The sequence below is a fragment of the Monodelphis domestica genome, chromosome 3, assembly GCF_027887165.1.
Source record: "Monodelphis domestica isolate mMonDom1 chromosome 3, mMonDom1.pri, whole genome shotgun sequence".
NCBI lineage: Eukaryota > Metazoa > Chordata > Mammalia > Didelphimorphia > Didelphidae > Monodelphis > Monodelphis domestica.
Window position 1 is genome coordinate 485969999 of NC_077229.1, and position 27125 is coordinate 485997123.

General features: G+C 36.0%; 1 protein-coding gene across 10 annotated transcripts in view; it reads left to right on the forward strand.

Annotated features, from left to right (window-relative positions):
• ARHGEF28 (Rho guanine nucleotide exchange factor 28) overlaps positions 1-27125 on the forward strand; it is a 373512-nt gene that overhangs the window by 39060 nt on the left and 307327 nt on the right. For all 10 annotated transcript variants that reach the window (XM_056824748.1, XM_056824754.1, XM_056824753.1 and 7 more), the window contains one exon: positions 17617-17660. In XM_056824748.1, the coding sequence (XP_056680726.1) occupies positions 17628-17660 (33 nt within the window). In that variant the 5' untranslated portion in view covers positions 17617-17627. The remainder of the gene's footprint in view (positions 1-17616; positions 17661-27125) is intronic.

Consider the following 27125-nt stretch of genomic DNA (forward strand, 5'->3'; position numbering starts at 1 on the left):
AATCAAGCAGTTGTTTTTCTTCTGTGTTTCTACTCCCACAGTTCTTTCTCATAAGTTCCTCTGGAATATCCTGGATCATTGCATTGCTATCAGTAGCAGAGTCTGTTACATTTGATTGTGACACAGTATATCAGTCTGTGCTCTCCTGGTTCTGCTCATTTCACTCTGCATCAGTTCATGGAGAAGAAAATGACTTTTTAAGGAGATTGGTCTGACATTTCTTTGTATAGTTTACCAAATGTGATTAAACTTGATCTCTTACTACTAAATTTGAAGTTTTCTATCATTTTGTGTGTGTGTGTGTATGTGTGTTTGTGCACACAAAATGATTGGTTTCTTTTATAACCCTATATATTTTATTTTATGCATTTAAAAACATTATTATGAAAAGGGGTCCATGTGGCCAGAGGGTTCCATGAGCCTGAAATGGCTCTAGATTTTGCAAGAAATCAAAGCAGTTCAAAGAACAAAAATATCCATCAAAAACATTACTACAGAAACTTGAGAAGTACAGAAATTAGAGAAGAGAGACAATTCCTGAGGAAGATATAGAAAATAGCTGGTTGTATGGTTGCAAAAAGTCCAAAAGAAAGAAAATGCCAACTGGATTAAACATAAAACTCAAAACAACTTATGCATTGTTACTATGACAAATGGCATCATGGTTTTGTCAAGGCAGATAGCAAACTTTAGTTTCTCCCAAAAAATAGGAAGTAGTAAAACCAGATAAGATCCATGATGATTAGTCCTTAACCATCCAATAGTAATTACTAGACAAGTACTTTACTAACTTCCTTGAAGATTCAAGCCTTTCTTAGCAGAAGGCATTGTGTAGGTACTATTAAAATATGGGGATGCCAGTGACTTCCCACATGTAGGCCAGTTAAATGTTTATGTACCTTACATTGACATTCACTTTCTCAATTTGTATCACTAAAAAGATATAAACATTTACAAGAAAGCAATCAATTATTTGCGGAACAAAAATGATTTGCCAGAAAGTCCCAGGGATATGAAGAATAATTTATTATTTTTTTTTGGTAATCATTGGACAACCTTCCCGAAGGTGTCATGATATTTAGACTATCTTTGTTTACTATCACAAACCCTTTTGCATAATTCTATACCCATTGCTTATTCATTTATGACAAATATGCAAGTCTGGCTTTAAACACTTCCTAGCTGTGTGATTCTGAGCAAATCACTTAACCTCCACTTCCTAACCTTTATTGCTCTTCTGCATAGGAATCCAAACACAGTATTGTTTCTAAGATGGAAGGTAAGGGTTCTAAGGAAAACCCCAACAACAACAAATATGTAAAATATTCCAAGTATAATAAGAAAACTAGAGTATTTGATATCCACATAGAAAGCTCTTTTCTCTCTAAGCATTCTGCCAACACAGTAACATCAAGAGCAATTTGTATGACAGGTAGCAACTTTCAGGGAGAATTTAAATCCCTTGTGGCTCCTCCCAGCCTTGAATCTATGATTATTTCTTCTAAAAAAAGCTAAATCTGTCTTCCAAGTTATTGGTAGTTGCATTTTGGGGTGTACATGTGGAAACGTGTCTTCCAAATTGTTTGGAATTGTATTTTTTAAGTTAAAATTTTTTTTTGTTATTCTGTACTGGATGGGGGGAAAACAGTATCACCTATTAAGATAATAAATTCACTTTTGTGTCAAATAAGGATATTCAAGCAAGGCAAATCCACATATTGGACATATTTGGAAATCTATATCTCATTCTATGTTTTCAGCCCATTGTGCCTCTGGCAGGAGATAGGAAACTTGCTTCATTATTGGTTCTGACAATTTCATATAAATCTTTTCATGTTTTTCTGAATCCACCCCTTCATAATTTCTCTTGGCAATATAATATTATACTTCAATTTAGCATGCAATAATATTATAATGCTAGTATATATTATCACAATATATTTGTGTTATATTATGTTTGGTTCTTCTTAAATTAATAGGCACTGCCTTTTTTTCTAGTTCTTTGTATATGTGGGTTCTTTCTCTTTGTCTTTGATCTTTCTGGGGTATGTGCTAAGAAAATCATGTCAGTGGGTAAAAAGGTACGTATACATAGATAGTTTAATGACTTTTTGAGTATGTTTCCAAATTGTTTTCCAGAGTGGCTAGACTAATTCAGAGCTTTACCAAGAGTGCATGAATGTGCCTGTCCTCATGCAACCTTTCCAACAATTGTCATTCCCCATCTTTTTTCCATCTCTATTAATTTTATGGGACTGAATTGGAACCCAAGACCTGTTACATTAATTTTTAGTGTTTTGGAGCATTTATTCCTATGGTTTGTGATAGCTTACATTTCTTCTTTTGAGAACTGTCTGTTCTATACTCCAAACATCTATCTATTGGGGGGGGGTGCTTCCCATTCCTGTATATTTATCTAAATCAATTCCTTACATATCTCAAATACCAGTCCTTTATTAGAAAAACTTTATGCAAATATCTTTCCAAATTAATTGGTTCCTTTCTAATTTTCACTGTTTGGATTTGGGTTAAAGCTTTTCAATTTTATGTATTCAAAATTACACATTTTTATCTCTTGTAATCTTCATTATCTCTCACTTTTTTGATCTTGCAATTTTTTTTATGATGTAGTCTTTTCTACTAGGTTATGTAACCATTTAAAATTTATTGAAGTAGATGGTATAAGATGTTGACCTAAATCTAACATTTCCCATATTGCTTTCCAATTGTCCCAACAGTTTTTGTTGAAGAGTGAATTCTTACCTGAGTAGTTGAAGTCCTGGGTATTATCGAGCACTATTTTTCTATGTTTACTAGATTTATCTTGTATACTTAATTTATTCCACTGATCAACTTTTCTACTTTTTTTGACCAGTGACAATTTAAAAAAATAATTACTGGTTTGAAGCATTGAATGAGGTCCGGCACTGCTATTCTTCCTTCTTTGCCACTTTATTTTCTTTGAGATTTGTGAATTTTTGTTCCTCCAGACAAATTTTGTTATTGTATTTTCTAGCTCTAGAAAGTAATATATTTATAGTTTGGTATTTCACTAAATAAGTAAATTATTTCAGATAATATTGTTGTTCTCAGTAATTTGGAATGTCTTAGTTTTCAACAGTTAATATTTATCCAAATATTTAGGTCTCCCTTTTTTTTCTTTAAAGAGTGTTTTTAGTGATACTCAAATAGTTTCTCTATGTGTCTGGGTAGAAAGACTGAAAGATGTTTTATATATTCTGTGATTATTTTGTCCTTTAAATAGATTTTTATTGATGCATTTTAGTTTTACAGTACATAAAGCTTACCCTGTATGCTTTTTTCATCTCTCTTCTAGAGAACCATCCCTTACAACTAAGAATTTTAGAAAAAAGAACAAAAAATTTAACCAAACCTATCCTTGCATAAAAAATTGATGTTATTATGAAATGTTCTATATATACCTACTCCCTGATGCTGCAAAGGAGTCAAAGAAGGAATCTTTTCACATTTGGAGGGGGGTGCAAATCTTTTTCATGAATCCTCTCTCACATTTTTTTATATGAAAAAGTTAAGTTCTCTATCCCCTACCTCCCACTTTTTTCTTTGCATATTCCTTTTCTCCTTCCTTTTCTTTCCCCTCTGAAGATCATCAAAACATAAAAAAGCCACTCCTAAGTCCTCTATTTATCTTATTTAAATCCTTCTATAACCCTTGAAGACAATAAAGTTCTGAAGGGACATTTGTTTCTTCTCTCCCTCTTAGAATGGAAACTCTTTATCTGAGAGTTACTTCCAATTTCCAATAGCCTTATTGCAAAAGAAAACACATAGAAAAAGAAAAAGAACAAAAAAAGTAAGCTTCAGTCAGAATTTAGAATTCATCATTTCTTTTTCTGGAAGTGGGTCATCTTGGGTTCTTTGGAATTCTGTTGGATCATTGTATTGATCAGAGTAGCTAAGTTTTTCATAGTTGATGATTATGTTTACTGTGGTTACTGTACTGTGTTCTGGTTCTGTTCATTTTACTTTGCATCACTTTATTTAAGTCTTACTGTTTTTTTTTCTGAAACCATCCTGTTAATAATTTCTTATGTTATATTAGTATTCCATCACAATCATATACCATGACTTGTCTTGCCATTCCCTCAATTGATGGGAATCTCTTTGATTTCAAATTCTTTGCTACCACAAAGAGAGATGCTATAAATATTTTTGTACAAATAGATCCTTTTGCTTTTCCTTTGATCTTTTTGGGATACAAACTCACTAGTGGTATTACTGTGTAAAGGGTATGCACAGTCTTATAAACCATTGGGTACAGTTCCAAATTCTACTCCAGAATGGTTCACAACTCTACCAATAGTGTATCAGTGTCCCAATTTTTCCACATACCCTCCAGCACATATTTTCCTTTTCTGTCATGTTAGCCCATCTGATTGGTGTCAGGTGGTATCTCAGAATTGTTTTAATTTGCAGTTCTCTAATTGATAGTGATTTAGAGCATTTTTTCATGTGACTATCGATAATTTCTATTTTTTTCCACTCTGAAAACTACCTATACCTTTTACCTTTTAATAATTGGGGAATGACTCTTGTTTATTTACATAATTTACAAATTTGGCTTGATTCCTTATATATTTGAGAAATGAGACTTTTATTAGAGAAACTTGCTGTAGAAATTTCCCCCATTTTCCTATTTTCCTTCTAATTTTGGCTGCATTGGTTTTGTTTATGCAAAATTTAAATTTCTAATTTAATGTAATCAAATATATCCATTTTATTTCCTGTGATCTTCTCTATCTCTTGTTTGATCATATATTCTTCCTTTATCCATAGATGTGACAAGTATATTTTTCTCCTGCTCCCCTATTTTACTTATGATATCACCTTTTATGTCTAAATCCATTTTGCCCTTATCATGGTATACTGTGTGACAAAACATGACATCTGGGAATTTTTTTGGTGGCGCTTTTCAGGTCATCTTATTCTTTGATCATCATTCCTTCATCTTTTTCCTAAGTCAATTATTTTTGATAGGGGATACCTATTTTCTGATTTTTTTAGTATTTCAATTTAGACTTAGTATTTTTTATTGTCTCATGGAATGTGATTTCTAACTTGAGGTGTATTTGTTTCTTAGGGAAGGTTTCACACCATTTATGCTAAACTATTCTATTTCTAATTCTATCCTCTAGAGTTCTCATTTCATTTATATTATCCTTTTAAAATCTCTTGCTTCATTGCTTCCAAAAATTCTAATAATCCATATGACCAACCTTACCTTTAGCTCAGTGTTTACTAATAATTGCAGTAGTTTCTCTTCTTCTGGATTTGAGTGCTGAATGTCCCTCTGTTAACAAGTTTATTTGTCATTAATAACCATTATTCATATTTTTTAGACTTTTTCTAGAATTGAACCTATTTTGTTCCAAGCACCTAATGATTCTACACTTGTTGGTTCAGATAGCGGACTTCTGTTTAGTCCTGATCTTAATTATCTGGAATTCTGGCTAATTCTAATTTCCACTGGTATCTATGCACATATGACTGCTAGATTCAAGGGGACTGTGAAGGGTCTTTCTTACTTGAATGCTCAGGTCTCTCTCCAGTTCCTTTCAATGTGAATTCCTGATTACTCTGGAGCTTTCTATTTTGGATAACTGATACTCTGACTCTTGTTAGGGTGGGGATCAGGGAACTCCAGGTGCTTGACTACCCTGGGAGTTTCCTTGTTGAAAATCTGTAGCAGTGCTACATTCCATGAAGGAGAATGTCCTTGGAACAGCTCTGCTTCAGGATGGAAAATCTCAGCAGTGTGTTCAACCTACCTTCTTTGGTTAAACCCCTTCCTTAGTGTCTACAGGTTTCTGTGTATCTCCTTGTGTTGATTTGTGCTAGATAAGTTATATAACTGATAACTAGTTTCTTTTTCCATTTTTTAATATTCATTTGGCTTGGTACCTTTTGTTTTTTTGCTGCTATAAAGTCAGAATTAGGTAGTTCTGTTACCATCACTTTGACCAGAAATGATACCAATGTATTTATCATTTGATGAAGACATCAAATTAATAGCTCCATCAAACATATTAAACTGGAAGGCAGTTAGTTAGGCTGGTAGATTAAGAGCCAGATCTAGAGAAAGGAGGTCCTGGGTTCAAATATAATCTTAAGACACTTCTTAGCTGTGTAACCCTGGATTAGTTACTTAAAACCTCATTGCCTAGTCCTCATCACTCTTCTGCCTTGGAACAAATACACAGTATTGATTCTAAGATGGAAGGTAAGCTCTTTAAAAAAAATTAAACTGATTCTCCTTTGCATAGAATTTGTCTCCAATTATATCTATATGTTATTTGGACTCAGTATATATAAAATCCTTAATTTAAGGGAAGAAAAGTTAGATTAAAGACTGAACTTGAATTGAATGGTTGAATTGAACCAATGGATGATGGCAAAATATACCAAATCCTTAGTCGTTTCCAGGAAAGACTCAACAAACCTATAGCTTTGAGGGAGAAACCTAGAGATTCGTTATGTTAAGAGACTTGCTGGCATCCTAAAATCAAAATTCAATGGGAAGAACATGTATGAATCAACCAACACCAAAGTAATACCAGTCTTAATGTAACACTTTTGGTAAAATGGATCATGTTAGATGTAGAAAGTGTACTAACACAAGGCATAACAATACTGATCAAATGAATCACCCTTAGGCATCTGTAAAAGATCAACACTCTTATCAATATAGAGGAAAGGGAGTCAGAGGACATGGGTTCAAATACTGATTCTGCTGATGTTTTAATGTGATCTTGGGCAAGTCACTTAATTTTTCTCAGTCTCTGTTTCTTCATTTGTAAAATAAGAGAGTTAGAAGTTATACTTCTAATACCCTTTCTACCCTTAAGTCTATGATTCTATGACCCTTTAATGTCAATAAAGACAGGGTAGGTTAAAAACTTACAGAAATGCTTTTGGTACAGACAAAGACTGGCAATAGATGCATGCCCTTGATTTGTCTTCTGGACACAGTCTATGAAATGGTTAAGAGAGGAATCAAAAGATCCTTTGTGGGTGACATCTACATCAGTGCAACCAACAATAAAGAAGTGTCAATCAAATGTCTGAGTCATCCCCATTTGTTTGTAGGGAGAGTGGTTCATTACAGCAATTCAAGATGAGCTTCTTGCCACAAAACATTATAGATAGGTTTTCCTTAAGAAATTCAGACATAATGATCAGCACACAAGGAAATGGTAGGAAATATGCAAGACATCACTTGTGTAAATTTAACACCTATGGAATATCTAGAGAGATGCAGCTTGGTGACTAGAGAGATCTCAAAATGCCTTTGAAAATTCAAAGTACCAGACCTGGATCATTATCTCTGACCAAACTGTTACCTATAATTGTCCAGATATGACAACGATCTATAAAAATTAAGATCTATGTTTTAAATAGATGTTGCCATACCATACTCACGACTGTTGTCATGTATAATAAAAACAGCTTTCGACATACAAAGACCTTGCAGACAAAATCAAAATCATATGAGAACAAGATAAGACATATTATCCCCAGTGTTCTCTATTCTATTCGAGTTACCCCACAGAAGACTTATTTTCTGTAAAAAGTCTAAAGAAAACAAGTTTACATCTCAACATTTTAATGATAAAAAAGTGTTATTTTGTCCACTTAGGCAAAAGTTTGTGGAAAAATAAATATGAAAGAATAATAGCAGGATAGAAATTTGGTCCAACACCATTTCTAACTCCATTAAGAAAGATGAGTTTGAGGTTATCATCATCAAGTTTGGGTTTGTTTTTTAATGATCTAAAAATTGTGATTTGATTGGTAGAAGTCACTTCTGGTGAGGAAAGCAATGCAGGTTGTACCTGCTGTACAATCTATAGTCCTAGAGTTGCCTGGAGCACTTAGATATTAAGTAACTTGTCCAAAGTCCCATAGCCAATCTATGTCAGAGACAAGACAACCCAAATCTTGCAGGTTTGTTACTGTTTTGATAACACTTGATACAATTAGATAAAATTTGATACAAATTTTACTTCTTAAAAGACACTGTGCTTAGTCAGGAATCTTTTAAATATAAAGTTAAAGACTGAATACTCAAACACATTTGTGACAACTTCTATGCACACAAATATACACACACGTGCCTTGTTGCATGTGTAGCAGTCAGCTGGCAGCTGATAAATGTGGTATGATTAGGTCAATAGGCCTAATTGCTCCCAGAGTGTCTTTCTTGCCTCTACCAAGATACTTGGAATTCCTATCTTTAGAATCACTCCTTCAGGTTAATACTGTCTCCACAAAGTCCTTGTCTTAATGCACATACTTTAAATCCATTACTATTCATTATCATCACATTAATCCAAAATACTTTATCACATTACCTACCACATACCAGAAAGCCAGGGCCCTGAGGAAATTGGGAAGAGGACGGGTTTTTTTTTTTTTAATTTGAGGAGGTAAAATTGTTAAAATTTATATTTATATGATTAACTTCTTTTTTTTTTTTTAAACCCTTACCTTCCGTCTTGGAGTCAATACTGTGTATTGGCTCCAAGGCAGAAGAGTGGTAAGGGCTAGGCAATGGGGGTCAAGTGACTTGCCCAGGGTCACACAGCTAGGAAGTGGCTGAGGCCGGATTTGAACCTAGGACCTCCCGTCTCTAGGCCTGGTTCTCAATCCACTGAGCTACCCAGCTGCCCCCTATATGATTAACTTCTAATTAAAAAACTGGGCACATAGTTAGCAGGTATACACACCTGTCCATCTGGTTGCTGCTAATGCCATTGTACTAATTTGAATTTCTTTTCTAGAATAAGTAGAAAGTAGTATGTGGCATGTAAAGGTATGTTTAATTTGATATTTGTTCCTTTAGGTTCTTCAAAGGGTAAAATTTCGTTCTTTTGTAATCGTGTGCATGGACATGTCAAAATATTGAGTTTTGTGCTGCTTTAGGAAATGAGTCTGTAGGAGAGCCATAAAAAACATGATCCAATAAGGGGACTTTTTAGTTTTCATGAGGGCCCGAGTATAAGTAAATATTGTGAAGAGGAGAAATGCCCAAGTCACACCTGACTAACAGCAGACATGTGAATGTTTTGGAAAATATTCAACTTGACTAGTCCAACCACACACCCAACTTAAGGCTGCCTAGAAAGACAGACTCATATTATTCTCTGTCAATGAGGAGTTTATATACAATAAATTAGAACTGTTTATCTCAGCTGAGTTCAAATGAGGTCTCAGATACTTACTGGCTGGGCAAGTGATTTTATCCTGTTTGCCTCAGTTTCCTCATCTGTAAAATGATTTGGAGAAGGAAATGACAAACCACTCCAGCACAGAAAACCCCAAATGGGATCTCAAAGAATCACACATAACTGAAAAATGATACAAAACAACAGTTTTTTTCCCCCTCTAAAGATGATAATTTTAAGATAAGAGGACTATTTCAAATCTGTAAATGAAACATGCAGTTTTAACACAGTTGCTAATGGATATTAGGAAAAAATTAGTTGCCTATGTAGTTATTGAGATTTTGCCCTTTATAAAGTTGAGTGGATTCCATTACCTGATATGTGAAATATATTGAAATCTGAGGGCCTTATTTCATAGAATAAGAGAAGCTAAATCAAAAAGGCTCACAGAAGCTATTCATCTACTCTACTCTCTCCCTGAAAATGAATCCTCTCTACAACTGTGATAAGTAATCTGTTACATCTATTGTCCAGCTTCTGCTCTAAGATTTCTAGTAATAAGGAGCTCCCTCCACTTCCTTTCCAGTCTTTCTACTTTTGGACAGTATTCATTGTTAGAAAGTTATTCTATCAAGCAGAATTTTTTGCCTTTCTACTCCTAGTTCTCCTCTTGGGGGCCAAGAAGATCCAGTTGAAATCCTCTACCTCAGGACATCCATGAAGACCTTTTAAGAGAGTATTCATATTTAATTTCTTCCCCCCACCCCAGACTTTTTTTTTCTTTTTCAGACTAAAATTTCCCATTTCCTTTGTTAGATTGGTATATAACACGTTCTCCCATTCTTCCAGCCATCTGGTGATTCTTTGAAAGTGCTGTATCAGTCAATGCTTTTCCCAAAATGTGATGATGAATACCACATGAACCAGATCTAGTTTGATCAGGGCTGAGTAGAAGGGAGCAGTCACCACCCTTAATCTGGACATAGTGCAGATTGAGACTATTTCTAGTTTGTGGGCTGCCATGGCACATGGCTGAAATATTGATTTTTGTAGTTCGCTGAAACCTTGAAGGCTTTTTCAGCAAAGCTGTTGCCTCATCATGCCCTCATGCCCCTCCTGTTTCTTCTCTCTCTTCTCTATGTTCGATTAGTTGCCAAGTTCATGTCTGATAAATTTTATTTCTTTAATATCTCTGGTATCTGACTTTACCTTTCTCCTCACATTGCTTTACTGTAATAATCATAATAATAATAACTCACATGTATATAGTGTGCTTTAAGGTATATAAAGAGCCCTTATATTATCATTTATATTTTAGGTTAAATATTTTTCTGATATATATATATATATTTTTTTTTTCCATAACCTAAGATTCCCAACCTTAGCCTTCCCCCAGTCTCATCGGAGAACAATCTTTTATAGCAGTGATGGTGAATCTTTTAGAGAATGAGTACCCAAATTGCAACCTTCATGCTGCATGTGAGCCTCTGCCTTACCCCAGACAGGGAAGGGAGGAAGTGCTCCCATTGGGTAACACTTTTATTTGTGTAAAAAAGAATCATGAGGTTACCAGGGAAACTCATTTTATTGAAATGTAATTATCAGAATACATATATATTTTTAAGTTCATCGGCCCATGATGGAGACATCTGCCTCAAAATAATTCTGACAGATCATTTCTGAAGGTGTAGTAGATGGAAATCAGAGGTGAAGTGACCTGTCCACATTCAAACAGCTTGTGTGACTCTTCATGACCTCACTTGGGATTTTCTTTGCAAAAATGCTGGAGTGGTTGGCTATTTCCTTCTCCAGCTCATTTTACAGATAAGGAAACTGAGGCAAATAGGGTTAAGTGACTTGCCTAGGGTGACAAAGCTGGTGTTTGAGGGTTATATAGAGTATGTCCTTTATATAGAAGGTGTTGAATAAATATTTGTTGATTTGAATATCTTAAAAACAAAAGGTAGGAATTAGAATTTTTTAAAAGAATGGTTGGAGCTATCCAAAGTACTCCAGAGAACATGATTAATTTGCTTAGCATTCCTATGAAGTGGGGTTAAAAATCATAGACATTATTATTAATCTTGTTTCTCCCTATAGGCCAGAAAACATCTCTGTTATAAGCATCCTCAGAATGGGTTTTGTTGTATTTTTAAAGGCTTTTCTGAAAAGGAAATTATTCTCTCTGACAGATTTAACTGCTCCAATTCCTTCAAATATACACAGGGCTCTTTTGACTTGAGGGGGGGAAATGACAATGCCTTTTGTTTGACTCTGGGTCCTGTCTAACACCCTTCTCCCCACACCACCTTCCTTAGCTCCAGGCTTATATTTCTCCTTTCTTTTACTGCCAGATTTCTTGAAGGTGAGACCTATATTAATTTGCTCTTTTACTCCTTTACCACCTATTCTTGCCTTAAACCCATGAAGTCAGGGCTTCTATTCCCTCAGATGTACTGAAAATGCTTCCTGGAAAATCACCAATGACCCCTCCTTATCTCTACTTTAAGGGTCATTTCTTAGAACTCATTCTTATTATTTCTCTCCACATTTAATCATGTCAATGACTTCTCCTGTCTTGAGATTCTTTTTCTTCCCCTGCCTCTTGTGAAACCACACAGTACTGTTTCCCCTTTGTAGACTATAGGAGAAAGCCTAAACTCTCTAGATCAGCAGTCAAGGCCTTCTGTTTTCTGGCCATGAACTCATTTCCCATTAATTTCCTACAACTCCCACCCTCCCAAACCCATTGGACCAAGAATTTACTGAATGCTAACTCTCAGACTTCATACCATGGTTTGATTTTGTTCAAACTATTTCTAAGTGCTTTAAATGGTCTTCTCTCTTTTATACCATTTGCTAATTAATCACAATAAAATGAGATAAAGGTTGGTCCAGCACTTTGTAAACTTTAAAGTTCTATTGTAAATGTCAACTGTGATTGGTAGAGGGAGTTTCCTTATCCAGGAGTTCCCTAGAGGAATGAAATGAGCCCTTTAGTCCCTATCCCTCTCCTATAACCTTGTGAAGTCTCTCTTACGTTGATGTTTAACTTTTAATATGTGTTTGCACACAGTATTAACTCAGAAAATATTTGTTGATTGATTGTCATACTGACTCTGAAGAAGGATCAGCAGATAGGGCAATAATGTACCAGACTGCACTGGGGGCATATTTAAACTACTACAAGACCTTAATTTTTTGGCCAGTTATTTCCCTATAAGTGGTGCTGATAATTCCATACGACTTATTTACTTGTTGGATTTGGCAGAAGGTTCTGTGAGCTATTTGTTATTCTATGAACTAAAGTGCAAAGAAAGGAGTCTCTGTTAAACTTTATGATCCCTCATGCCCAATTTGAATTCGTGAGATTTTATTGTACCGTTGGTTTTATTGACTCTTTTCTAATCTTGAAGCATCTCTCTATGGTCTGAGTTCAATAGATGGTTCAATTCTTCATTTTACCTTAAGTTGTGTACACCTGAGTAGTTCGATAGCTCTAGGCAGAAAAATATTTCTGCAGACTGTTGGCTTTCCCAACAGCTTGTTAATTTAGAAAGTCTTTTGACTTTTTTCACTCGATTTTATTTAGGAAAACCTTATTTTCATTTTTAAGCAAACATTTGCTCATTCTACCCAGTTTTTTTTAAACCTCCCTGAGCAGTCAGTACAAGTGAAAGAAATCCCAAATCTTTATCATTATCCTTGATTGATTGGATCTGGGTAAGAGATTCTCTTTCTGAGTGGAACAGATATGACTGGATCAGAATAATTTGTTCTTTCCTGGACAGGGATCTGCCCCTTCAATTCTTTTAAGAGAACTCTAATCCAGCCCCCTTATTGTAGGAGGAAACTGAGATGGCTAAAAGGGTAAACTGACTTATTCAGGGCCAAAGAATTAGTAAGCAGCCACACTGGAATGTGAATCCAAAATTTTCGATCCCAAATTTGCTGCATTTCAGAAGATTGTGTTGTTAAGCACAAAAATGATGCACATGCACAGATCCACAAACCCGAGGGTATACTTTTTCCTTTTAAAACTTTATCTGTTGCATTTTATTTGGATGTAGAAACATGAGAAAATTTGCTTTTCTAGAAACAAAGAAATAGTTTGTTCTGAGCCGGTGTATGTCAGATCTAGTTGGAGGCAGCTAGGTGGTGCAGTGGATAGAGCAGTGGACCAGAATTCAGACTATTGTTTGGTCATGCCCATTTGGGGTTTTCTTGGCAATGATGGTAAAGTGGTTTTCCATTTCCTTCTCCAATTCATTTTACAAATGAGCAAACTGAGGTATAAACAGGGTTAAGTGACTTTCTCAAGTTCACAAAGTCTGGTAAGTGTCTGAGATCAGATCTAAACTCAGGAAGATATATTCCTGACTTCAGAGCCAGTGCTCTATCCATTGTACCACCCAGCTTCTCTGTGTTTTAATGTGACCTCAGACACTTGCTAGCAGTATGACTGTGGTCAAATCACTTCACCTCTGTCTGCCTTAATTTCCTCAACTTAAAATGAAGTTAAAAATAGCACCTATCTCTTAGGGTTGTTGTGAAGATCAAAAGAGGTTATATTTATAAAGTGCCTACCATGGTGCCTGGGTATAGAAGGTATATAATTAACACTTGTTTCTTTCCTTCTTTCTTACTTTCTAGTGGTTATTTTATGTGCCAACTTTTTATTCTTGTTGCCAAGCATAGTCTAATATTTCATTTTGCATTTTGTACTCCCAAAGAAGTGAATGTTTACTATGATTAGTACTATAAACCAACAGCATTGTATAATGATTGTACAGCATACCCTGGTACTCCTTTGGGAAGAATTTGATTGTGATAACAAAATTTAAAACAAAACAAAACACAAAATATGGATAATCTCAAAGTTCTGCACTAGAAAAATTTCCCCAGAACAATCCAGCCAGCTTTGGGAAAGCTCTTGTTCTCTCCTGAAGTTGTTTAGGAAAATATAAGTTAAATTACAGTGTTATTTTTAAAATCATTTTTAAAAAATGATACATCAGCCTGAAGTCTTTCTGCAGTATTCTAACTATTTTCAGGGTCACCAGCTATATTAAAAAACTGTGTTTCATAAAGTCTCAGAGGAAAATTTATCATTAGAAAATAAATTGAGGCTCAATGAGGCCTCCCTGCCTGGTATTTAGGGCAGATAGATAATATATGAAGAACAGCCAGTTGTAACTTGTCTAGCAAATATAAAATTCTTTTATTCTTTAGCTTAAAGTAAAAGTTGCTTGTATTGTATTAGTCATTCAGTTCAACAAGTGAACACAGAACTCATTGCCCTTTGCTGTGAAAGGGGAATTCATTTGGAAAAAAGAAAGGCAAAAAGAAAATAAATACAATTAGAGAAGCCAGGAGGGTTTAGAGTGTCTATTGTATTTTTCCTTTTTGAATTTTTTCCATAACTATTCTAGGAGCAAGAAATTTATGTGTAGTTGTTAGGGTTTAAGTCAGCTTTTCCATAATAGGGAAAAAAGTCATTATTTCTTTGCAATAAGAGAGTCTCTTTGGTAAAGTAGAAAAGATTTGAAAACAGTAGTCTGAATTAAGAAATCACCTCAGACACTTAATAGCTGTGTTACCCTGGGCAAGTCACTTCTTTACTTTAGAGATATAGTTTTTTTTCAGGAAATAATTAATAGGGAATAGTCTGTTTAAAAAAAAAAGCAAACTCTTACTTTCCATCTTAAAACCACAGCTGTGTATTGGTTCCAAAGACAGAAGAGCAGTAAGGGCTAGGCAATGAGGGTTAAGTGACTTGCCCAGGGTCACGCAGCTAGGAAGTGTCTGAGGCCAGATTGAAACCTAGGACCTCCCATCTCTAGACCTGGCTCTCAATCCATTGAGCCACCTACCTGCTCCTGGAGTAATCTGTTAAAGTAACATTCTTAAAGGGTTAGATGGATAGGCAAATCAAAGCTGTGCCTCCATTTATTTAGCAGAAAGCTTTTATTTAAAGAAGCAGCATAGCACCCCCCCAACAAATTAAATCAATTAATCAACACTTATTAAGCACCTACTGTGTGTCAGATATTATACTTCACTGACTGAACTACCATTATAGTTTTGGACTTTGTAGAAAAGTAATATCTATGTTTAGCTGGGCAGCTACGTGGCACAGTGGATAGGAAAAAAGGCGAACTTCCTGACTTCAAATCTGGCCTCAGACACTAGGGTTGCACAGACCTTGCACAGACACTTCACCCTGCTTGCCTCAATTTCCTCATCTGTCAAATGAGCTGGAGAAGGAAATGGCAAACTAGTCTTGCATCTCTGCCAAGAAAACCCCAAATGGAGTCATGAAGACCAGAGGCGACTGAATGACAATGCATATGTTGTTTTATTTAAGGAACATGCTTTTTCTTGAGAGACAGTTTAGAGGCTTCTCTGTCAGGAAGACCTGGATTCAGGTCCTCTCTTTGACACCTATTGACTATGTTAGTGTGGGTTAATCACTGCTCCAGTCAACTCCCTAAGATGATACATTTTAGAGAAGGTGCAAATTTAGAGAATCTGCATTCTCTAACAAATTAGAGAAGGTGCTCCTTCCCAGGACTCTCTTACACCAGTGAGATCATAAGTCTGATAGAATGCTGAGGATGATAATGATGATTTTGGATGATGCTTGGACAAAGATCTATCCAAAATGGTTCGGTTGTGCCAGAAAGCCGTTCTTCTCACCACTCAATCATTTTCAGCCATGTCAGACTCTCCGTGGTCTCATTGGGGTTTTCTTAGCAAAGATACTGGAGAGGTTTGCCATTTCTGCTCCAGCTCATTTGACAAACGAGGAAACAGAGGCAAACAGGGTGAGATGACTTTTTTGGATCACAACTAGTCAGTGTCGAAGGCCAGATCTGACCTCAAGAAGATGAGTCTTCCTGACAACAAGCCCAGTGTTCAATCCACTGCCTCACCAGCTAAACCAGAAAGTTGTACTTGGGTATCCCCCCCCCCCCCCTTTTGTATTAACAACAAGGCTCTAAGAGATTATTTTGAGACCAAACTTTAGACAAACATTTATTTTTCTTTGTATTCTAAGAGATACTGAGAGGCTGCATGCCAGAAAGTTAGTCCCAGAATCAGAAAGTCTTGGATTGAAATCCAGCCTTTGAAAAATATTGACTGTATGATCCTGGGCAAGACCTTTCTTCTCTGGTATCCCAGGGAACTGATTCTCCAAGCATCTCTTGCAAATTAGGTGGTGATCTCCATGGATCAATAGGAGAGATTTATTATTGGCTGTTCTCAGACCAATGAAATAAAAGGCCACATCTACTCCTCACTTCCAGGAAAACAAACAAACAAACAAGGACACAAGCAAATGAACTAAACTTAAATCTTTCAAATTTATTTGTTAGTTTATGAACTGAGAACTGGGATTCTTTTATTTTAAAAAATCTCATGTAAATAGACAGTGAGGACATCCCAGAGGGCACATTGTATTCTTATTTACACTATTTCTTAATACATTGTCATTTCTTAATTCTAATGATAAATTATAATTTCTTAATAAATTCTCAATAAATATCTTATAAGTTATTTATATTTCTTAATAAATTATAATTACTTAATTCTACCAATAAATTATAATTTCTTGATAAATTCTCAATAAATTTCTACATTCTCATTTATATTTCTAATGAATTATTTCTTAATTCAAATGACAAATTATAATTTATTAATAGATTCTCAATACATTTATTATTAAATCTTCATTTATAATATTTCTTAAATTGTTATTTCTTAATCCTAGTGATAGATTATAACTTCTTGACAAATTTTCAATAAATGTTGTAATAGATTCTCCTTTATATTAATAATAATTTATTAACTCTAATAATAAATTACAGATTAGTAACAAAATTTCAATAAATTTATTAGTAAATTCTCATGTGCAATATTTCTTAATAAATTTTCATTTCTTAATCCTAACAACAAATTATAATTTATTAAGATATTATCAATAATTAATAAATTTTCATTTATAATATTTCTTAATAAATTGTAATTTCTTAATTCTAATGATCAATTATAATTTATTAATGCATTCTTAATAAATTTATTACATATTCTGATTCATAATATTTCTTAGTAAATTATCATTTCTTGATTCTAATAATAAATTACAATTTGTTAATACATTTTTAATAAATTTCTTAGTAAATTCTCATTTGCAATATTTCTTAATAAATTGTCATTTCTTAATTCTAGTGATAATTTCTTAATAAAATTTCATTTACAATATTTCTTTCAGCCAATTGTTTAATATATTTTGTCCTTTTCTTATAAATCATGATACTTGAAGGGAATAAACTGAAATAGACTTTGCTGGACTTTTATACATAGTACCTTGTTTAGTAACTTCCATGTTTTGTTGTTTTTGTTGCAGATACTGAAACAATGGAGCTGAGCTCCTACGAAGCACCTCTTTATGTAAGTTTTCTGGCCGAAGAAGCCCCTTCTTTCTTCTAGCAGTATATTTAAGTCTTGGTGAATGAAACAGGGAGAAAAATTCTGTTGAATTGAGGCCCCTAAAAAAACACTGAGCCATCATCAGCTATTTAATTCAAGAACTTCCACAGGAGCTTTTTAGTATTTACTCCTAGTATGACTGAATTTTAACTATTTTTTTCTCTTTCAGAGTAACTTTAAGCCAAATTTTTATTCATTTTTTTAATTGAAAATTTTTATTTAATTAATTAATTTAGAAGATTTTTTCATGGTTACATGATACATGTTCTTTTCCTCCCTTCTTCCTCCCCCCCCCCAGCAGACACACAATTCCACTGGGTTTTACATGTATCATTGACCAAGACCTATTTCCCTATTATTGATCATTGTACCAGGGTGATTGTTTAGAGTCTATGTCCACAATCATATCCCCATCGACCTGTGTGAACAAACATTTGTTTTTCTTCTGTGTTTCTACTCCCACAGTTCTCATAGATCTCATAGATCCCTCTGGGTTGTTCGGATCACTGCATTGCCACTAATGGAGAGGTTCATTACATTCGATTGTGCCACAGTGTATCAGTCTTTGTGTAAAATGTTCTCCTGGTTCTGCTCCTTTCGCTCTGCATCACTTCCTGGAGGTTGTTCCAGTCTCCATGGAATTCCTCCACTTTATTATTCCTTTTAGTACAATAGTATTCCATCACCAACAGATACCACAATTTGTTCAGCCATGCCGCAACTGAAGGGCATCCCCTCATTTTCCAATTTTTGGCCACCACAAAGAGTGCAGCTATGAATATTTTTGTATAAGTCTTTTTCCTTATAATCTCTTTGGGGTACAAACCCAGTAGTACTATGGCTAGATCAAAGGGCAGACAGTCTTTTAGCACCCTTTGTGCATAGTTCCAAATTGCCCTCCAGAATGGTTGGATTCTCCTCTAGCAATGCATTAGTATCCCAATTTTGCCACATCCTCTCCAACATTTATTTTAAGTTAAATTAAAAAAAATAATTTATATGAATTTTCTGAATCTTCTTTAAGAAAAACAAGCTTGATTCTGGATTTATCTTTAGAAAGTAATATACCTTGCTAGTAAAAATAAGAGGGTGTGTGTGTTTGAGGAAAGCTTATGGTAACAATTCATTTGTCAGACAGAAAAGGAAAGCTGAAGTATGAAACAGATAAGACAAGTAGATAAGATGTCTAATCAGGCCCATATTTTTATGTGCTTTCTTGACTTAGAGGTAATTTATGGTTATTAGAGATTGGTGAGATGTAAAGGTTCCTTAAGGCTTTAAGAAATATGAAAACCTAAGGCTTAGCTGTTTTGCTATAGTTATTTGACATTTCTTGGGGTGGAGAGGTAGCTGCCTGTAATATCTTTGGGATTAGCCAGTGGGAGAGATATTCCAGGAGAGCACTTGAAAGTTTGGGGAGCAACTTCTAGGAGGGCCAGGTCCAATGTGAGCCCAGGTTCTGGGCTCTTTGGCAGGGGCAGCCAAACAGCATGTAAAGGGGACTCGTTCTCTCTATTTATCATGCATAGACAACTGTCTACATGACCATACTTGGGGCCAGATCACAGTCTGTGATTCTTCTGCTTAATTATGTCATGGCTCCATTGGGATGCCTAGCTTGTTTAGTGGACAGAGAGCCTGGCCTGGAGTCAGGAACACTTGAATTCATATCTGGCCTCTTGCTAGCTTTTTTTTTTTTTACATCATCTCTTTATTATTAATAAGAATTTTACACTCTGGAATTAGTCCAGGTATCAAAGAGAACAGTAAACTAGGACTTCGTTATCAGAGCTCATGTGATTTCTTAGGTGCAAGTAACTCTCATAGGACAATGTGCAAGTCACTTCACCCTTTTAGCCTCAGTTTCCTCATCTGTCAAATGAGGTAGAGAAGGAAATGCAAACCACTCCATTATCTTTGCCAAGAAAATCCCAAATTGGGATCACAAAGAATCGGACATGACTAAATAACAAAAAAACTCCTTTAATTCTCCCTACCTCCCTCTATCACGCCCCATTAGTATTCTCTCACGTAGTTCTCCACCTCTCTTAGTCCCTCATCTCTCTTATACCTTTTTTGGAGATGTGGGAATCTCAGATCATCACACTGAACCCTCAACTATTTGTTCCAAACATGGCATAAACCAGATTTTCACAGAATACTTTGTCTCAATATCCCCTTTGTCCATAACATTCTCTACCGTATATTGTGTGGAGGAAGGTAACCTAAGGCTCAAGGGTCATTTGTATAAGATGTCTGAATATTTCAGCTTCTGTGAAAAACCTACATTGAAGATAATCTTAGGCCAATAAGCTTTAATCCCCATTCTGGTCTGTGTACAAATTTCATAAAGGAGATGGGACAGACACCTATCGTTAAAGAGATATGTGATGGACAGGTCAAGTCCTACATTGGTTTAATATATTATTAATTTAGTAAATAACTTATTTAATAATGTTTAAAGATACAGAGCAGGGGTTTTTGAATCTTCTTTTTTGGGGGGGGAGTCTTGTGAATTGCACCTCTTTTCAGAGTAACATTTAAATATATAAAATAAAATACATCAAACTATAAAGGACACCAATTCTACTGAAATACAGCTATCAGGATTTTTTTTTAAGTTCCTAGACCCAGAGCAGCGAGGTGCCTCAGTGGATAAAGAGCCAGTCCTGAACACAGGAGGCTCTGGTTTCAATTTTGACCTCAGATACTTCCTAGCTATGTGCTCTGGGCAAGTCCCTTAACCCCCGTTACCTAGCCTTTACCACTCTTCTGCCTTAGAGTGGACACTTAGAAGGGATTCTAAGACAAAAAGTCTTTTTTAAAAAGTTCCTTGACCCCAGGTTAAGAATCTATGATCTAGAAAAAAACTGATGAAATGTTGGACTAACCCCTAAAGAGGATCGATAGGAGGACTTGAACAAAAGTTATACAGCATGAGAGAAAGTATGGAAAAGCTGCAATCTATCTTTTGGAGGACGTAACTATATGATGAATTCACAGAAGTCTTGGGATGTCCGTCTCTTGTCCCTCCAATAGAATAAAATCTTCCCACAAACAGGGGCTCGATATTTTAAAAAATCTTTGCATCTCTAAGTGACTCTGCTCTTTAAGCTACTCTCTCTTTCCCACTATAATAGGTCCAAAGAGGGATCTAATATAGTTTTTACCTTGGTGTGAGTCAGTTTCAATTCCTGGGTCACCTCTACAAGGGAATTCGTACTGAAGTCTTAGCCTTGACTCTGGCCTGAAAGAAGAACTTGAGGCATCGATAGAAGATATTGCTTTGGGGGAAGGAACCCTTTTCCAAAGCCCCTGAAAGGGTGCACAAGGTCCTTAGGGTAGTTTCAAATAATTTCTTTCTGTTCTGTCCCTTCCCTTACCTCACAGGATTGTTTTTAATATTATAATATTATAGCTCTTAGGAGCTTCGCTTCAACAGGAGTATCTCAAATCCATCAGTCTCTGCCTTTGATGTTTTCTACTCCGGCTGAGATTGGACCATAGGCAGGTTTGGTCTTTTTAAAAAAGAGGTTCAGGAATAAGGACATTTGTTTTCTTGTGAAGTCTAAAAACAGCTATCTCTTTGGCAAGTTTGCTGACTGAGCAACATATACATTTCCTTTATGCATACATTAATTAGGAAAGAGCAGGGAATCTGCCTGAAACTAGAAGGAAAAAACAAAAAAGCCTGGTTAAAGCCTCTAAATAGATGCTTTATTTTATTGCATATTAACAGAGCCTTTGGATGATCGACCGTCTTTGGTCTGTTTGTTCTGAAATTTTTGCTTTTCAGGTTTCAGAAAGGCCTGAGTGCCGTGATGTGTCTCTAATTTTGAATTAATTAGTTCAACTCCCCTGATTTTTGATGACTTAAAAAATATTGTATTTTTTTTTGTTTTTCTGTCATCTATATTTGCCCATACATTCCCCTCTCTCCATTCCAGAGAGCTATCCCTCATAGCAAAGAATTTTTAAAATTAGCAGCATGAGGGCAACTAGATAGTTCAGTGGATAGAATGTCAGGCCTAGAGTTGAGTTGTCTTAGGTTCAAATCTGGCCTCAGACACTTCCAATTGTATGACCCTAGGCACGTCACTTAACCCTAATTTCCCAGCATTCTTCTTCTTTGGAATCGATACTTAGTATTGATCCTAAGACAAAAAGTAAGGGTTAAAAAATAACAACCGCGCAGCCAAATTAATCAACATTAACCAAGTCCTACACTGTGTGGAGTCCAATACCCTTTATCCCTGATTTCTGTGAAGAGAGAAGGGAGATATATTTAGTGGTTTTTAAAAGGCATTACGAATAGTAATTTTTTAAGGAAAAAAGTCTTAGTTTTTTGAGTCAAGAGTTTGATATGGCAACCCAAAATAGTTAATGTAATTTTGGGTTAAATGAAAAACTTCAAGAAATTAGCAGGTGATAGTCTTTCTTTTGCTATGGTCAGATCACATGTGGAACACACCAGTTCTGGGGGCTATAGTTTAGGAAAGACAATAATAAACTAGAGATTATCCAGAGGATATGGCAGCGTAGAAAGGGCATTGAACCAGCAGTGAGGAAAACCTGGGTTCAAATTCTGATTCAAACACTTAATTTTTAAACTCAAAGTTTTGGTAATGTGTGAGTGTACTCTTAATAACAATAACCAACATGGAAGCATGTTTTGCATGATAATAAAAATAAGAAAAAATAATAACCCTTGCAACCAAGTCACTTAAATGCTGTGCCTCAGTTTCCTCATATGTAAAATGAATGGCCTGGCTGTATTATCCTCTAAGGTCTCTTCTAGCTCTAAACTTAGGATCTTTCCTGCAGCAGCAAAGCTTTGAAAGGGCCCAGTGCTATGAACTTCCAGGCCTCACTTCAGGCTGGTGACAGAGCCTAAGACTTCAAGGGGTGAGTCTGAGGTGCTCTTTTGTTGGTGTAGCCTGCTTCCTGGGATCCTGAATTAGCCTATGCCCAGTTGTGGAACCTGGTGCAGTAGGTAGTTGGCCAGCACTCTTCTGTGTGCAGTTCTGCTTCTGCTTTTCCCTGTCCCATGAAAATCAACTTTCTCTGCCTACCTTCCAAGTTGTGTTCAGCAGGAGAGCTCCCTCACTCTATCTTGCTATTTGTTTTTGACTCCTGTAATTTTGAAACCCTTTTTAAAGATTGGTTTGGAAGGATTGTAATGGTTTTGGCTTTTGCTGCTACTAAGCTGCCATCTTGCCTTCTCTCTTCTCCTTCTCCAATCAAGATGATGGATGATTATTACTCTATGCCATATGAGAATCAATAAAAGACACTAGAGATTTTTAGCCTGGAGAAGAGAACATGTTTGGTGGCAACTATAGCCATGATAACCATGATTGGCCATATTTGAGCATTTGAAAGGTTATCACATGAAAGAGATATTAAGCCTGTTTTGCTTGGTCCTTGAAGGCAGAACTGGGAGCAATGGGTAGAAATTGTAAAGGGGGCAAATTTGGGTATTATGTCATGAAAAGCTTCCCAACTGTTAGGGCTAGCTTTTCAAAAGCTAAATGTGTTGCCCAATGGCCAGGTTGGCAAACCAATAGTACACTTACCAGATGGAGCTGTTCCTTTCCCCCTCTCCAAATGTGTGTTAGGACACTTTTCATATCATCCACCCCTCTGCCCAGCAGCCCAATGGAAGTGCTTCCTCCCTTCCCTGTCTGTGGTAAGGTGGGCAGCTCACAAGTGGTGTGAGGATTGCAGTTTGGGCACTCGATCTCTAAAAGGTTCACCATCACTTTCCTATTGACATACTGGGTTTCCCTTCCTTGCAGTTCTTAAAGCAGAGCTTGGATGACCACTTGATAGGATTGTCTGTAGCAGAGTTTCTGTTCTAAGTGTGAGCTGGCCTGCTACTTAGGAGAGTAGTCTCTCCTACTCTAAATTCTGTGATTCTGTGAATCTGAATAAGGATAATCATGCCAGGAATAGCTCACTTGAAAAATGTTGACCAATTGTTTTTTGTTTTAACTTTTATTTAAGGAACACTGACTTTATACATCACCGGCAATGTTTTTATTTTTATTTTTTAACTCTCAGTATGTTACAACAGACTAAGTAGAGAAAATAGGAAAGAAAATAGTTGAATAAAGGAAATAGTTGAGTCCAGTATTAAATCTGATCATTGTGGCCAAGTCTTTGTTTAATTGGAGAATGTGAGGTAGAGGGTAAGCAGCTTGCTATGAGATTTCTTTATTTTCCAATCTCTCTTTTCCCATAAGTAATGTTTTTTAACATATTGTAAGTCAGCGTGGTTATGTATCCTTTTGAGGTAATCTCTTATAGAGAATATAGTTGAAATTTTCTTTCTGGAACTGCAAATTAGCTCTTTAATTCTTTTAATATTAAAATTTTAAAAAGCATTTGCATTATAGTGCATAAAGTTACATTTAGGCTGTTTTCTGTTATTGTTTGAAAAATTTTTCTAACTGATGTGCTTTTAAAAAATCCTTACCTTCTATCCTAGTATCAGTCCTTAGGCAGAAGAGTGGCAAGGACTAGGCAATTGGGGTTAAATGACTCAACCAGGGACACACAGCTAGAAAGTATCTAGAAAGCTAGAAAGGTCAGATTTGAACCCAGGACCTCCGGTCTCTAGGTCTGGCTCTCAATCCACAGAGCCACCTAGGTGCCTTTCTCTTGGCTTATTATTAACATGGAATAGTAATATGGCCAGTTTGGTCAACCCATAGAATACACAAAGGGGATAACTATATAAGAAACCTGGAAAAATGTAGGTTGAGGGCAGGTTATGAAGGACTCTGAATGCTATGGAAATCTGCTCATATTTGAGTCTGGAGATAATGGGGAGTTACTGGAGTTTTATAGAGGAGGGGGATAAAATGGTCAGACCTATGCTTAAGAAGTTTTCACTTTGGCAGCTGTGTAGGGGATAAATTGAAGAGGGAAGAGATTTGAGTCAAGGAGGCTATTTGGAGGACTTTTGTAGTAGTCCACATGAGAGGTGATGAAACTTGATCAAGGGTGAAACACATGGAGACAAAATTGATAAGACTTGGCAATTGATTGGAAATATGGGAAGTCTGGAAGAAGGATAGTCCAGATTTTCTTTCATATCTGGTTCCTTCTCTTTACTCCCATAGATACCATACTAATATAAACTCTCATACCGTGGCAATAACTTCTTATTCTTATTCCTAATTTTACTCATTATTCTCCCCCAAATTATCTATCATCTACTTGTCAATTTTATCAATTCTATGCATAGTCTGGTCATGATAGTACTGTTAAAAAAGTCAATAGTTTTTCATACTCCTTTGTTTTGTATTCAAAGTTTTTGAAATGTTACAATCCCAACTTTTAGACTTATCTCATGCTATATCCTTCTCCACACTTACCTTGGGGCAGTGTTGCAGCAGGCTTTTGGGAAGAGCAAAAATAAGGGATCTTTGGCAAGAAGGTTCAGGAGTCCACAGTGGACAAAGGGTCAAAGGATAAGAATAAGTAGTTTTCAAATGAAGAAATCAAGGCTACCAATAGTCATGAACAATACTCTAAATCCCTCTTTATTCAAGAAAAAATAATTAAAACAACTCTGATGTACCACCTCATACCTATCAGACTGGCCAATATGACAGTAAAGGGAAATAATAAATGTTGGAAGGGATGTGGCAAAATAGAGAAACTAATGCATTGCTGGTAGAGTTGTGAACTGATCCAACCATTCTGGAGGGTAATTTGGAATTATTCCCAAAGGGCTATAAAACAATGATTGCATACCTTTTGATCCAGTAATTCCACTACTTGGTCTGTATCCCAAAGAGATAATCTAATGAGGAGAAGGCATGCAAACAAATAGTTACAAAGTTACCTATGTACAGAATAAATAGGAAATAAAAGTGGGAAGGCACTGGAATTAAGAGGAGTTGGGGAAAGCTTCTATAGAAAATGGGGTTTTAGGGGGCAGCTGGGTAGCACAGTGGATTGAGAACCAGTCCTAGAGACGGGAGGTCCTAGGTTCAAATCTGGCTTCAGCCACTTCCCAGCTGTGTGACCCTGGGCAAGTCACTTGACCCCCATTGCCTAGCCCTTACCACTCTTCTGCCTTGGAGCCAATACACAGTATTGACTCCAAGACGGAAGGTAAGGGTTTAAAAAAAAGAAAAAAAAAAGAAAATGGGGTTTTAGTTGGAACTTGAACATCTTGCCCATGCTGGAAGTGCAGCCATTGTAGGCTTATCTTGCCATTGATTATTAGTACATGAGCTTTGACCCTTCTAACCTGGGCTGGTTTGTACCTTCCTAAGCAATTTGGTAGAGCTCTGCTCCTAGGGGTTTACCATATTGGTGCTCAAATTAATGCTGTCCATAGGTTCTTGATCAATGGAGATTCCTATCATTCTCTGATAGTAATTTCACATTTTTCCTTCCCTTCTTTTCTCTTCTCTACTTATCTCTTTCTTTCCTTCATTTTTCCCTTCCCCTACTTCATGTTTTTGTTGTGTCTTTTCACCTGAAGTCATTCAGACATTTCACGTTCAAGATGTTCAAATGAGTGCCCTCAAAATAAGTTTTGGACTTTCCCATCTTTGTAGATCAAGAGTAAGGCCATCCTTTCTCTCACTCAGGACCCAACACTTTGTAGAGCGTCAGGCCTCCATCTTCCTCAACATGTCACTTGCTAGGTTTGTTGAATCTACTTTTTTTTTCATTTTTATTGAAGTATTTTTCCATGGTTACATGATTCATATTCTTTCCCTCTCCTTTTTCCCTTCCACCTCTCAAAGTATTCATTCAGCACTGATAAGGAACTTTTCTGGGTGCAAGGAATACAAGTACAAAGTATCAAATAATCCTACATTCTAGTGAGGCAGATAACAAGAATATATATTTTGTTGTCATTTAGCTGTTTCAGTCATATTCATCTCTTTGTGACCCCATTTGGGGTTTTCTTGGCAGAGATACAGAAGTGGTTTTCTATTTCCTTCTTTAGGTCATTTTATAAATGAGAAAATGGAGGCAAACTGGGTTAAGTGACTTGACCAGTCATACTTGTAAGTGTCTGAGGCTAGATTTGAACTCAGGAAGATTGAGACCAGTTGAAGGCATCACAAAAGGTTTCAAGTACAATTTGGTGCCTAAGTTTCATTAAAAAAAAAAAAAACAACCCAAACTCTTATCTTCTGTCTTATCAATACTGTGTATTAGTTTCAAGGCAGAAAAGTGGGAAGGGCTAGGCAATGGGAGTTAAGTGACTTGCCCAGGGTCACACAACTAGGAAGTATCTGGAGGCCAGATCTGAACTCAGAGCTTCCCATCTCTAGGCCTGGTGTACCATCCAGTGATAGAGGACTGACATAATATAGCCCAAGTGCACTCCAATTTTTGCCTCCATTCCCATTCAGAGAAAAAAAAGAAAGTGTTTTATCCCCTTACTCCCCC